Source organism: Rhinoraja longicauda, chromosome 1 (assembly GCF_053455715.1).
Source record: "Rhinoraja longicauda isolate Sanriku21f chromosome 1, sRhiLon1.1, whole genome shotgun sequence".
NCBI lineage: Eukaryota > Metazoa > Chordata > Chondrichthyes > Rajiformes > Arhynchobatidae > Rhinoraja > Rhinoraja longicauda.
The window spans coordinates 137,978,232-137,992,681 of record NC_135953.1 but is presented as its reverse complement, the minus strand read 5'-3'; the positions used below and the strand labels follow the sequence as shown (position 1 = coordinate 137,992,681).

The 14,450-nt window shown below is 45.2% G+C and overlaps 1 protein-coding gene across 5 annotated transcripts in view; it reads right to left on the bottom strand.

Moving 5' to 3' along the window:
* Positions 1–6,677: 6,677 nt before the first annotated feature.
* The window catches only part of sorcs2 (sortilin-related VPS10 domain containing receptor 2), a 658,785-nt gene continuing 651,012 nt past the window's right edge, over positions 6,678–14,450 (bottom strand). For 2 of the 5 annotated variants that reach the window (XM_078407113.1, XM_078407127.1), the window contains 2 exons: positions 11,929–12,086; positions 6,678–9,092 (listed from right to left, as the gene is read on the bottom strand). In XM_078407113.1, the coding sequence (XP_078263239.1) occupies positions 9,028–9,092; positions 11,929–12,086 (223 nt within the window). In that variant the 3' untranslated portion in view covers positions 6,678–9,027. The remainder of the gene's footprint in view (positions 9,093–11,928; positions 12,087–14,450) is intronic. The other 3 variants (XM_078407120.1, XM_078407140.1, XM_078407131.1) reach the window with 2 other exon arrangements.

The following is a 14,450-nucleotide window of genomic DNA, read 5'->3' as shown; positions in this document are numbered from 1 at the left end:
CACTATGTCCAAGCAAATGTGATCTAGCATCAAAAAGCAGCATATCATGCAAACGTTTACTTTATATAAAGAACATTTTTGAACTGAAAGCTTACAATGAGCAATAATTCTGAATGATGTTTGAACTTTGAATTAATGAAGAGCTAATAAAATCGTCTTCAAGAAGTTACACTGAGAGATGTGACTGAGGCCTTTGATTCCTGAGGTTACTCTTGCTCGCCAATATCTAAAATGCCACCAAAAATTAAATTTTAAATGTATATGCAATGTCAAACCCAGGCCATTTAGAACTGAGATGAGGAAAAACTTTTTCAGTCAGAGAGTTGTGAATCTGTGGAATTCTCTGCCTCCGAAGGCAGTGGAGGCCAATTCTCTGAATGCATTCAAGAGAGAGCTAGATAGAGCTCTTAATTATAGCAGAGTCGGGGGGTATGGGGAGAAGGCAGGAACGGGGTACTGATTGAGAATGATCAGCCATGATCACATTGAATGGCGGTGCTGGCTCGAAGGGCCGAATGGCCTCCTCCTGCACCTATTGTCTATTGTCTATTGTACCATTGCACTGTATATTAGTAATATAGTTAAATCTCAAAATAATATTTTACACATACAATATGGGTTTTTGCTAGTTTCTGTATTAAATGTTTAGTTTAGTTTAGCTTAGAGATACAGCTCAGAAACAGGCCCTTCAACCCACTGAGTCCGCACCGACCAGCGATCCCCGCACACTAACACTATCCTACACACACTAGGGACAATTTACGCTTATACCCAGCCAATTAACCTACAAACCTGCACATCTTTGGAGTGTGGGAGGAAACTGAAGATCTCGGAGAAAACCCACGCAGGTCACGGGGAGAACGTACAAACTACGTACAGACAGCACCCGTAGTCGGGATCGAACCCGGGTGTCTGGCACTGTGAGGCAGCGACTTTACTGCTGCACCACCGTGCCATATGTTCTTAAGGAGAAGCCATAATAAATTACATGATGCTCCTAAAATGCAGGAAGAAAACGAATAAACGTACTTTGGATCCAGGTGTTTATTAAACAAAATCGCAAGTGCATTCAATTTCACAGAAAGGTATAACTTTTTGAATGCGTTCGAATACACAGTAGGTTGCTTAGCTCCACAACTTGAAAAAAATAATTAATTGTGCTCAATGCATTAATCAAAATAAAGAGATTGAAAAGATCCCATTAAACAAAATAAGTACCACATCCAGTCATTTATTTATGTGCACATATTCCTTGTGCAAAGAAATTAGACAGACACAAACAATTAATGGTCAATTACACTGTGCAATCAAACTGCAGATTTTTTTGTTAATCATTATAAGTAGCATCAAACAAATAAATATACAAGAGATCACTGTTTTGTTGCAACGAGTAGGACTAGCAGTCTAAAACATTACTATAACTACCAAAAAAAACTGACCGGAGAAATTATATACAATGGCAATCAATGTACAAGTAACAACACAATCAGCTTGCCAATCGTATAATGAATGTGGGCATATCTGTGTTGGGTGCAGTGTCATTACTTATACTACAGAGTGCACCATATGATCACATTAAATGTGACCTACAAGCAACCAAAATGTGTTCAGTTAACTGACAAAACACCGACAATGGTGAGTTGACCGTGTCTATAAGACCATCCAGTGCGGTTGACCATATGCATTTACCAATAAAAATCATTGCTCATCGGTTTTTTTTATATTAACACTTTCCATTAACCATTTGATCATTTGAATGACATCAAAAACACCCTCTCAGAAAAAAAACAGCAACACACAAAGATCTGTTGTCGCCAATTTAAAAATCAAGATAGCCTGAACGCATTTGGTTTCCGATAAATTAAACTGTAGTGACTCGGACAAGGGTGGCTTAAAAAGGAAATGGCGTAGAAATACATCCGATGGCATAAACAACAGGGGCAGGTGGCAGGAGCACTGGCTACATCTGCCAGATGACCTCAGGTCCGTGTCACACACATTAATCTACATCCTGCGGCCACATGCAGAGACGATGGGCTCAGATCCACATGGTGGCGATAATAGATTCAAGTGTGTAAGCTGTTTAAGAAGGCAGCACTAATGTGGCACAGCGTGCAGAATAAGCGTATGCCTTAATTTCCGATTGGGTTTCCAAGGCTCTATCTGCATCTTGGGCAACATTTCCTGGAAATTCAAATGGATTATATATTTTCTTCCATTGTCATGCAATTGAAGATGGCCGGTTTTTTTTTCTCCGAGCGAACACACTGAAGAACAGTTCTTGGCTCTTCAACTTGCTCAGACATTCCCAACTGTGGGCCCTTCTTGGTTGACTCTACCTGATGCCCTGCATCATTGCTGCAGCCTGGCCAAGAGGGTTTGGGCCAAGGCTCCTTTTGGGTTTGCACTTCTCAAATCATAGTGCCTATCTGCTCTACATCCTGAGCTCCTGCCCTTCCAAGCTGACCTTGTGCTTCCCATTCTGACAACCCCACCCTCACACTCCCACTATCTTTGCTGCCAGTCCTGTTTTCCTCCCCCTCCCACACCCCCACCTCTGCTCCCAGACCATCTCAGGCAAAGGTACTGGAGGAGCAAGATAGGCCCCACTCGACCCCTAAATACCATAGTACGTCATGGCACCATTTTAGTAGGCAGAAACATGCAGAAACATTTTTAAAGAAAAATAGCACAAATCTGTGAATTGATAGATGAGATATATTCTGCATTTTAATGGTATCATCACACATACTGTTCACCCAAAACACTGATTACACTGCGAGAGGCATAACGAAAGGCGGGGTTTGCCTACTAAAATGGCTCCTATGCTTACGACACTTCAGTATAGGCGATTTCAACGGAGTGGCCCATCTTGTTCCTCTAGTATCTTTGATCTCGGGCAACCTCGTTCCCTGCTTCGCCAAGATCCCAATCCTTCATTTAGTTTAGTTTAGTTTAGTTTAGAGATACAGCGCGGAAACAGGCCCTTCGGCCCACCGAGTCCATGCCGACCAGCGATCCCCGCACACTAACACCACCCTACCTACACTAGGGATGATTTACCCTTATACCAAGCCGATTAACCTACAAACCTACACGTCTTTGGAGTGTGGGAGGGAACAGAAGATCTCGGAGAAAACCCATGCAGGTCACGGGGAGAACGTACAAACTCCGTGTAGACAGCACCCGTAGTCGGGATCGAACCTCCGTCTCTGGCACTGCAAGCGCTGTGCCACCGTGCCACTCCGTGATCTTTAAGATCGATACTGCACCAATCCTAACGTTTCAGAAAGGCATGGATTTTCAAAAGCTCGACTGTTTTGGACAATCCTACGCAGCCTTGTCAGTATATCACAGTCAGCAAGCTAGATATCAATAGTGGACAGAGAGGCATGGGGGTCATGCATTATGGAAACAGGCCCTTTGGCCCAACTTACCAATGCCGAGCTACATACTGTATCTACCAGCCTCCATTTGGCCCATATCCCTCTAAACCTATCCTATCCATGTACCTGTCCAAATGTTTTTTAAACATTGTGATAATACCTGCCTTAACTACCTCCTCCGACAGCCCGTTCCATAAGCCTACCATCCTTTGTGTAAAAAAGGTGCCCCTCAGGTTCCTATTAAATCTTTCCCCTCTCACCTTAAACCTCTGTCCTCTAGTTCTTGATTCCCCTACACTGAGTAAAATTGCATTTACATTTACCCTATTTTGACCTCTCATGGTGTTATACACCTCTGTAAGATCGCCCCTCATCCTCCTGCGCTCCAAGGGATAAAGCCCTAACCTGCTCAACCTCTCCCGCCATCTCAGTCCCTCAATTCCCGGCAACATCCTCGTAAATATTCTCGGCACCTCTTTTCTAGTTTAACAGAGCTAATACATAGCTGTCATCTGAACTGGGAATCGCAAGGGGTGAAATGAGTTTGATGACTCAAAGGGGTGACCGGAGGAAGGAACAAATGGAAGTCTTTTAGAGGTGTATAACATCAGGAGAGGTAAAGATAGAGTAAATGTAAAGTAAATGTAAAGTAGGTTCACTAGGTTAATTCCCGGAATGGCGGGGCTGTCGTATGTTGAAAGACTGGAGCGACTGGGCTTGTATACACTGGAATTTAGAAGGTGAGAGGGGATCTTATTGAAACATACAAGATTATTAAGGGATTGGACACGCTAGAGGCAGGAAACATGTTCCCAATGTTGGGGGAGACCAGAACCAGGGGCCACAGTTTAAGAATAAGCGGTAGGCCATTTAGAACTGAGATGAGGAAAAACTTTTTCAGTCAGAGAGTTGTGAATCTGTGGAATTCTCTGCCTCAGAAGGCAGTGGAGGCCAATTCTCTGAATACATTCAAGAGAGAGCTAGATAGAGCTCTTAAGGATAGCGGAGTCAGGGGGTGTGGGGAGAAGGCAGGAACGGGGTACTGATTGAGAATGATCAGCCATGATCACATTGAATGGCGGTGCTGGCTCGAAGGGCCGAATGGCCTACTCCTGCACCTATTGTCTATTATCTATTGTCTATTACCCAGAGTAGGGGAATCAAGAACTAGAGGACAGAAGTTTAAAGTGAGAAAGGAAAGATTTAATAGGAACATGAGGGGCAACTTTTTTACACATAGGGTAAAAGGTAGGTATGTGGAAGGAGGAGGAACTCAGCGGGTTAATCAGCATCAAGACCTCACTGCCTGACCCGCTGAGTTCCTCCAGCAGCTTGGTTTTGGCACATGAAACATCGCTTTATCATTTCACTTCACAGATGCTGCCTGACCTGCTGGACATTTCCAAGATTTCAATCTTCATATCAGATTTGAAATGTTGTGCTTTTGGCCAGTCCGTCCTACTAATGTTACAACGAGAAAAGCCCTCCTTTTGTAAGTAGGAACTCTTCTAACTGAAGGTGTACGGCAGCAAGCCAATAGACCTTCTTAGAATAGCAAAAGAAATTGAGAACAGAGTCGTCTAAGTGAAACCTCAGTGGGGCATGGCGTGCCATACCTGTTTAAAACTGACGCTGGACACAAAAAGCTGGAGTAACTCAGCGGGACAGGCAGCATGTCTGGAGAGAAGGAATGGGTGACATTCCGGGTCGAGACCCTTCTTCAGACTGGTCAGGGATAAGGGAAATGAGAGATGTATACGATGATGTGGAGAGATAAAGAACAAAGAATAAAAGATATGCAAATAAACCGTCACGATGATAAAGAAAGTCGGCCAGCAGACACTCTGGTTTCAGGATGCTTGCATTTTTTTGCCCCAGAATATTATTCTACTTACTGCAAGTAGCCAGGCCTTAGCAAGACTTGCCTCCTTCCGAGCCAAGTGCCGCCAGGTATGGTTTACTGGTTCTGATGCCATTCTGCACCGATATTAGTCCTACTGGAATTTAGAAGGATGAGAGGGGATCTTATCGAAACATATAAGATTATTAAAGGGTTGGACACGTTAGAGGCAGGAAACATGTTCCCAATGTTGGGGGAGTCCAGAACCAGGGGCCACAGTTTAAGAATAAGGGGTAGGCCATTTAGAACGGAGATGAGGCAAAACTTTTTCACTCAGAGAGTTGTAAATCTGTGGAATTCTCTGCCTCAGAAGGCAGTGGAGGCCAATTCTCTGAATGCATTCAAGAGACAGCTAGATAGAGCTCTTAAGGATAGCGGAGTCAGGGGGTATGGGGAGAAGGCAGGAACGGGGTACTGATTGAGAATGATCAGCCATGATCACATTGAATGGTGGTGCTGGCTCAAAGGGCCGAATGGCCTCCTCCTGCACCTATTGTCTATTGTCTACAGCGGTGATGCAGGCTGTCCACTCCCATACCTTCGATGGTGCTTACACTCGAAATCAGCCCTTAGCACTTCGTTTGATCTCACCTACAAACAGCTGCCACACACAGCCATCGCTTAGGAACAGCACCTTGAAAGTGGGACCTTCAAACGAGGGCAGATTAACAGTGGCAGGGCAGCAGCAGAGAAAGTCCAAGAGAGGAAGCCTGATTTAGGGACAATGACAATTTAATTCAAAACAGGCAGCTTGGTTGGCTGGGAGTTTCCGCAAAAATGACGCAATAATCCTAGCATTTTACAGGCAAATTGAACCATCTGGTCATTGCAGGCAGAGAATTCCAAATGCAACAAACTATCTGGAAACAGAAGTAAATAGTTTTCGCTTGCTTCAGCTAACAAGTCTTAAATGGGAAAGTGAGGAAGGATGAATAGGAGACAAAGAGGTGCCAACAAGAGCCTTGGAAGATTGAAGTGCCTTGGATGGCTTGTCTCATACAGCCAGCCTTCTCAGCCCCGAAACTCACAATATGCCCTGAATCAATCATCAATGGACAAGTCTGAGGAAGGGTCTCGACCCGAAACATCACCCATTCCTTCTCTCCTGAGATGCTGCCTGACCCGCTGAGTTACCCCAGCATTTTGTGAATAAATACCATCGATTTGTACCAGCATCTGCAGTTATTTTCTTACACAATGGACAAACAATATAATTAGATTATAAGGTTAAATCATCAAGCCTTGTTTCAGTGTAGGAAAATAACTGCAGATGCAAATCGAAGGTAGACACAAAATGCTGGAGTAACTCAGCGGGTCAAGCAGCATCTCTGGAGAGAAGGAATGGGTGACGTTTCGGGTTGAGACCCTTCTTCAGACTGTTGTCAGGGGGGGGTGGGACATCAGTCTGAAGAAGGGTCTCGACCCGAAACGTCACCAATTCCTTCTCTCCAGAGATGCTGCCTGACCCGCTGAGTTACTCCAGCATTTTGTTAAAGCCTTGCTACAGACTCGTTTTGTGTGGAGAACAGTCAATTCCTATGGTTATTGTTAAATAAAACAAGCTCCACTTCATATTCCTTTCGAGTGGACCAGTCAATTCTTGCGCCGCTGAATTACACTGAACAGTGCACTGATATTAACGGCCGCACCCTTCAAAGGCGATACGAGCCGTTTGGTTACACCTGCAAAGTTTAAATGTGGACGAATGGAAGAATATACTGTATATTTCAGCCTTGAATGTTAAAATAATGTCACATCCCCCCCCCCCCCCAACGGGACCCCTTCAAGCTTCACTCATTTTAATACCATTGCTTTTCGCAACAGTACACATGACACTGCATACTTGAAAAACAGCTGCATTTTGATGGAGGAGACAATCTGAAAAGCATTATAAAGATTGTTAACATGACTAATATCAGAGGAGGACCTATAAAACGATCACTGGTGCTTCCCACTGCAGCGTAGAAAATATAGAGGGCAGAGAGAGCCCCTTACATGCTGTCAATCAGCGCTGATTTTCTACTCTTGCTCCAGTTCATATAATATCTTTATAATATCAGTCACTGTTGGAAACTTCCAAAATGGCTGACTCTGGAAACGCACCCCCCATTTTGACTGCTATTCTATTTTGGCGAAAAACTGACTCCCTGTTTTTATTTCTAAACATCCCAGCTGTAATTTCCACATTGTCACCTTCTTCCGGATGACTCCCACGAATTAATTTGCAAGTCATTTATCCCGCATCTGTCCTATTCAACCCTAATTGCATTTTAAATACTTTAATCAGGTCACCACATGGCTCCCCCCCCACACCGAAAAGTTAATACCTTCTCTTATCGAAACGTATAAGATTATTAAGGGGTTGGACACGTTAGAGGCAGGAAACATGTTCCCAATGTTGGGGGAGTCCAGAACCAGGGGCCACAGTTTAAGAATAAGGGGTAGGCCATTTAGAACGGAGATGAGGAAAAACTTTTTCAGTCAGAGAGTTGTGAATCTGTGGAATTCTCTGCCTCAGAAGGCAGTGGAGGCCAATTCTCTGAATGCATTCAAGAGAGAGCTCTTAAGGATAGGGGAGTCAGGGGTTATGGGGAGAAGGCAGGAATGGGGTACTGATTGAGAATGATCAGCCATGATCACAATGAATGGCGGTGCTGGCTCGAAGGGCCCTATGGCCTCCTTCTGCACCTATTGTCTATTGTCTGTTGTCTATTGTCTATTGTTCTCACCTTCATTTTTTCATTTCTTAAAACTGTCTGGCAATTCAGGATTTCTACTATTTTTCTCGGCTAATGAACGGTGAATCTAACGAAGGCGTTTGAAAAGGTGGTCGAGATTTTCTCGAAAAGAGCCGTTCAAAATGGCCCCAGACAACCTGCCCTTTCATCATAGCCATGCCATTTCCATTGATAGCCCCCAAGCAGCCAACAGCAGGTACTCCAGGATAACAGATCGTAGAAGGCATCAGATTTCAACGCAATGGGGTTACTACAGATTTCAAAGGGTGGAGGGGTGGTGGGTCAAAAAACATGGTTGTCAATTGAAGGACTAATAAAAATCCACGAAAGGTTAACAGGGAATAAGAATGAGTAGGAAAACTATGGGCCTTTTATGTATAATCGTGCAAAACGTCTCATCTGACAGGTTGGATCGCAGGTCCATCGAAGGACGTGAATAATTCCTATCTTGTTAATTGACAGGTGCCGGAAAAGAAAGTGAAGATAAACATTTACTCTTGCGTGTTTGATCAAAGTAGACCGTCTGCCAACCTAAGCGAGGATCAACGTCTTACTTAATTTTTTTTTTAAAGTATAAAAGCAGATATGTTGAAAAAATCGGATTGGAATGGAAATAACGTGGACCGTCCATTAATAGGAATGTGCAAATGTTATGCGACGTCATTTTCTTTTCTTAGACAAGATGCAAGAAGAGGAAAAGGTAGAGGTTCGCGCAACAACTTATTGAAGGCAGCTTGCTCTCCTTCCTGGCAGAGCTCGATCGCAGGAGGATGCAGGGCTTGGCATGGCACAGATAGCTTCAGGGGGTCTGATTGTGAATCCACTCTCTCTTCGGGTGCCTCGAACACACTGACGCTAAATTGAAGACTTTGTAATTCTAGGAGGCTAGATTGCCCACTGTCCCATTTCACTGGAGTTCATTTCACTTCATCACTTTTCACCCGTCCCCAGGAACAACAAAACAAAACGGAGGCGAGTGGTCAGCCATCATCCAGAGCGTACATCAGCTACTCAGATAATTGTGCGTTTCCCGGGAGTTTATGCTGAGCACCACGGCTGGGTGTCCACCTGTTGAAATAAAATGGTAGATTTGGTTCCAGTCATAAATCGGACATTTCCAAATTCTGCTGTCTAAAAGGCTCTGGGCAGCACAGTGGTAGAGTTGCTGCCTCACAATGCCGGAGAAGCATGTTCGAGCCTGACGTCGGGTGCTTGTCTGTACGGAGTTTGTACATTCCCCTGGTGACTGCGCGGGTTTACCCCGGGTGCTCTGGATTCCTCCCACACTCCAAAGGTATACAGGTTTGTAGGGACGGTGGTGCAGCGGTAGAGTTGCTGCCTTACAGCGAATGCAGCGCCGGAGACTCAGGTTCGATCCTGACTACGGGCGCCGTCTGTACGGAGTTTGTACGTTCTCCCCGTGACCTGCGTGGGTTTTCTCCGAGATCTTCGGTTTCCTCCCACACTCCAAAGACGTACAGGTATGTAGGTTAATTGACTGGGCAAATGTAAAAAAAATTGTCCCTAGTGTGTGTAGGATAGTGTTAATGTGCGGGGATCGCTGGGCGGCGCGGACTCGGTGGGCCGAAGGGCCTGTTTCCGCACTGTATCTCTAAATCTAAAATCTAAATTGGTTTTGGTTGTAAATTGTCCCCAGTGTGCGTAGTGTAGTGCTAGTGAGCGGGGGACGGTGTCGGTGCGGAATCAGTGGGCTGAAGGGCCCCTGTCTGTGTATCTAAACTAAACTAAACTAAACTCCAAACTCCGGCACAAGCCAATGGCAGTTTAAGAATAAGGGGTAGGCCATTTAGAACGGAGATGAGGAAAAACTTTTTCAGTCAGAGAGTTGTGAATCTGTGGAATTCTCTGCCTCAGAAGGCAGTGGAGGTAAATTCTCTGAATACATTCAAGAGAGAGCTAGATAGAGCTCTTAAGGATAGCGGAGTCAGGGGGTATGGGGAGAAGGCAGGAACGGGGTACTGATTGAGAATGATCACCCATGATCACATTGAATGGCGGTGCTGGCTCGAAGGGCCGAATGGCCTCCTCCTGCACCTATTGTTTATTGTCTATTGACTGGCAAATGGGGTGCTACGAGTGGGTTTCGGATCCACAAATGCCATTGAGTTGAATTTCCAGTTCGAGAGTTTAAACACATTCCCGGGACCGCACATCTACTCACTCGACTGCTGATCCATCATGGTACCCTACATTGTTTCTCGAACTGGCTGTGAACAGTTCATCTGAATAAACAGTGTTTAACAGACCAGTTCGATGGATTTCCTATCTCAGTAATGGCACCAATTTTCAAGGATTCGATCGCTAGAAGGCTTGAATGCCTCCCCTTAGTTTACTTTAGTTTAGATGAGAGATACAGAGCGGAAACTGGCTCTTCCCTCAATGATCCTTTCCCCTCAAATAACCTGCTCCAGTCAACTTGAGCGAGAATTTTTCTCATACCCTCAAAGTTGGCCTTACTCCAGTTGAGCATTTTAACACATGGGCCCTCTCTGTGTCGATCCATAACTATCTTAAACCTAATCGAACTGTGGTCACTGGTCCCAAAAGGCTCCTCCACAAACACTTCATGAACTTGCCCTTCCCAATTCCCCAATATTATATCCAGCGTTGTCCTCTCACGTGTGGGGGCCTCTACATTCTGCTTGAGAAAACTTTCCTGAACACTTTTGAGGAATTGCACCCCATCTAAACTCTTCACAGTATGATTTTTCCCAGTCCATATTGGGAAAGTTAAAATCCCCTTCTACAACAATCTTATTTGACCTGCAGCTGTCTGCAATCTCCCAGCACATTTGTTCTTCTAATTCCCGTTGATTATTCGGGGGTCTGTTGTACACCCCCAACAAGGTGACCATCCCTTTCCTGTTCCTGATATTCTTGCTATTGAGGGCGTGCAGCGTAGGTTCACTAGGTTCATTCCCGGAATGGCGGGACTGTCATATTTTGAAAGACTGGAGCGACTAGGCTTGTACACACAGGAATTTAGAAGGATGAGAGGGGATCTTATCGAAACGTATAAGATTATTAAGGGGTTGGACACGTTAGAGGCAGGAAACATGTTCCCAATGTTGGGGGAGTCCAGAACCAGGGGCCACAGTTTAAGAATAAGGGGTAGGCCATTTAGAACGGAGATGAGGAAAAACTTTTTCAGTCAGAGAGTTGTGAATCTGCGGAATTCTCTGCCTCAGAAGGCAGTGGAGGCCAATTCTCTGAATGCATTCAAAAGAGAGTTAGATAGAGCTCTTAAGAATAGCGGAGTCAGGGGGTATGGGGAGAAGGCAGGAACGGGGTACTGATTGAGAATGATCAGCCATGATCACATTGAATGGCGGTGCGGGCTCGAGGGGCCGAATGGCCTCCTCCTGCACCTATTGTCTATTGTCTATTGTCCTCAGCTACATGTAGCCTCGCTAGACGAACCGCCCGTAATGTCACCTCACCACTGCCGTGACTCACATCCTCCTTAACCACAATGCAACCCCCCTCCTCCTCTTTTACCCTCACCCCCGTCTCTCCTGAAGCTCCTGTATTTTGAAACTTCACAGGAGAGGTAACGTGAGGTACAGATTTAGTTTTGTTTTAGAACTTCACTGTGTTATCAGTTTGGGTGTTATCAGTTGTGTGTTATCAGTTATAGAGCAAATGTAACAGCATGCGTAGGAAGGAACTGCAGATGCTGGTTGACCCCGAAGGTAGACACAAAATGCTGGGGTAACTCAGCGGGTCAGGCAGCATCTCTGTGGAGAGAAGGAATGAGTGACGTTTCGGGCCGAGACCCTTCTTCGGATTGGTCTCGACCCGATGTCACAGCATTGTCACTTTTACAAGGGGAGATGCTGGGCCATTGTTAACTAGAGAAAAACTGAAAAAGGAACAGGGGTACCTTCTCTGTTACCTAGCGTCTGTGAATCCAAGTCATCATCGATGTATTCTTCCCCTTGAATGATGTGCTGTGTGTCCTCACTGTGGTTGACCGGACTGGTCATTTCCTGCTCCTTCTCATTATGCATTTGAGCATAAACATTCCGCCCAGGTATCTTCCTGCAACACAAAGCAACTGTCAGAGAGTCTTCACCCAGAGAGTTGCGAGCCTGTGGAGTTCTCTGCCACAGAAGGCAGTGGAGGCCTTCGGATTCACTGGATGTTTTCAAGGGAGAATTAGATTCAGCCCTGAGGGCTAATGGAATCAAAGGGATACGGGGAAAAAGCAGGAATGGGGTACTGATTCTGGACGATCAGCCATGATCACATTGAATCGAGCGGTGCTGGCTCGAAGGGCCGGATGGCCTACTCTTGCACCTATTTTCTATGTTTCTATGTTAAACCTCCAAGGCATTTGTTTCATTTTGTTTTAAAGGGTTAATGTTTCGACCCCATAAACACAGAGGGGAGCCTCAATCGTGGTGTAATGTGAGGTACAGATTTAGTTTTTTAGATTTAGAGATACAGCGCAGAAACAGGCCCTTTCGGCCCACCGGGTCCGCGCCGCCCAGCGATTCCCGCACATTAACACTATCCTACACCCACTACGGACAATTTTTACATTTGCCCAGCCAATTAACCTACGTACCTGCACGTCTTTGGAGTGTGGAAGGAAACCGAAGATCTCGGAGAAAACCCACGCAGGTCGCGGGGAGAACGTACAAACTCCGTACAGGCGGCGCCCGTAGTCGGGATCGAACTTGAGTCTCCGGCGCTGCATTCGCTGTAAGGCAGCAACTCTACCACTGTGCCACCAGGGTTTATTATTTTACCATTCTTTCAGATGAGGCAGGAGAGGCAGGTTGAATGCCGTTTAGGTAATGTTAACTGCTCATAATAGTAAACATACAGCCATTCGTTTAAATATTTACTTTGTTTGTAGAAATACCGGACGGACCTGCGAGTTTGGAATGCACGGGTGGTTTTTAATTTAATGCATGTGAATTATCATAATGCAATGACACTGTTGGAGCTCGGAACATAAAGGCAAAGTTGTTTCACCTCGTTAGCTATAAGCCTCGAAAATTATGGAATCAAAGTGCCTTCAGTGTTATCCCACACGTGCTGCATCGGTGAAGCATATTTCTTCAAAAATTGCTAACATTATAGTTTCCTTCAGAAACATCTTTTGAAAATTTAGTTTTGAGGTAATGGGAACAGCCGTCGAGCTTATATTTGTGGAAGATACATTATCGTGTGGAGGTGGCATAAGTGATAGGAGCAGAATTAGGCCATTCGGCCCATCAAGTACACTCCGCCATTTAAATCATGGCTGATCTATCTTTCCCTCTCAACCCCAATTCTCCTGCCTTCTCCCCATAACCCCTGACACCTGCACTAATCAAGAATCTATCTATCTCTGCCTTAGAAATATCCGTTGACTTGTCCTCCGCGGCCTCCTGTGGCCAAGAATTCCACAGATTCACCACCCTTAAAGACTATATCTTTGAACAGCTGCCTGACGCTCCAATAAATTATCCCCTGGAATTTGATCCAGCACTATATGGGGGTATGGGGAGAAGGCAGGAACGAGGTACTGATTGAGAATGATCAGCCATGATCGCATTGAATGGTGGTGCTGGCTCGAAGGGCCGAATGGCCTACTCCTGCACCTATTGTCTATTGTCTATTGTTTACTTGTCGGGATGTTTGCAGATGAAGGTGCTTCAAAATTCTCACTCCGATTATTTTTGGTTGTAGAGACTTCAGAGATGACAGGTGTTGTCAGTGTAAGCTCGGGGAGGCAACCGCAGAGCATTGTGAAGGTTATTCACATTGCAGCCAGCGAGCTTTTTTTCGTTTTAGTTTTTAGTTTTGGGAGGCACAGCGGGGAAACAGGCCCTTCTGCCCAGTGGGTCCGCACCGACCAGCGATCCCCGCACATTAACACTATTAACATTAGCACACATTAGGGACAATTTTACACTTATGCCAAGCCAATTAACCTACAAACCCTGTACGTCTTTGGAGTGTGGGAGGAAACCGAAGATCTCGGAGAAAACCCACACTGGTCACGGGGAGAACGTACAAACTCCTTACAGACAGCACCCGTAGTCAGGATCGAACCCGGGTCTCCGGCGCTGCATTCGCTGCAAGGCAGCAACTCTACCGTTGCGCCACCGTGTGTTGTGCAGCATTTATTTTTTTCTGATAAGATTTTTGAACGAAACACCAATTCAATGTCTCTTTGACCTGCTGCATAATTCCAACAGTTTCTTTTTATTTTTCAGATGTTGACCACATGCAGTTTTTTTAATTTTGCTTTTTTTTGGCTGCTAATATAATTTAGCCCATGCATTGAAGCAACTTGGAAAAACAGGATAAGGATCCAATTCTGTAAACGGTGTAGGAAAGAAAACTGCAGATGCTGGTTTAAATCGAGGGTAGACGCAAAATGCTGGAGTAACTCAGCGGGTCAGGCAG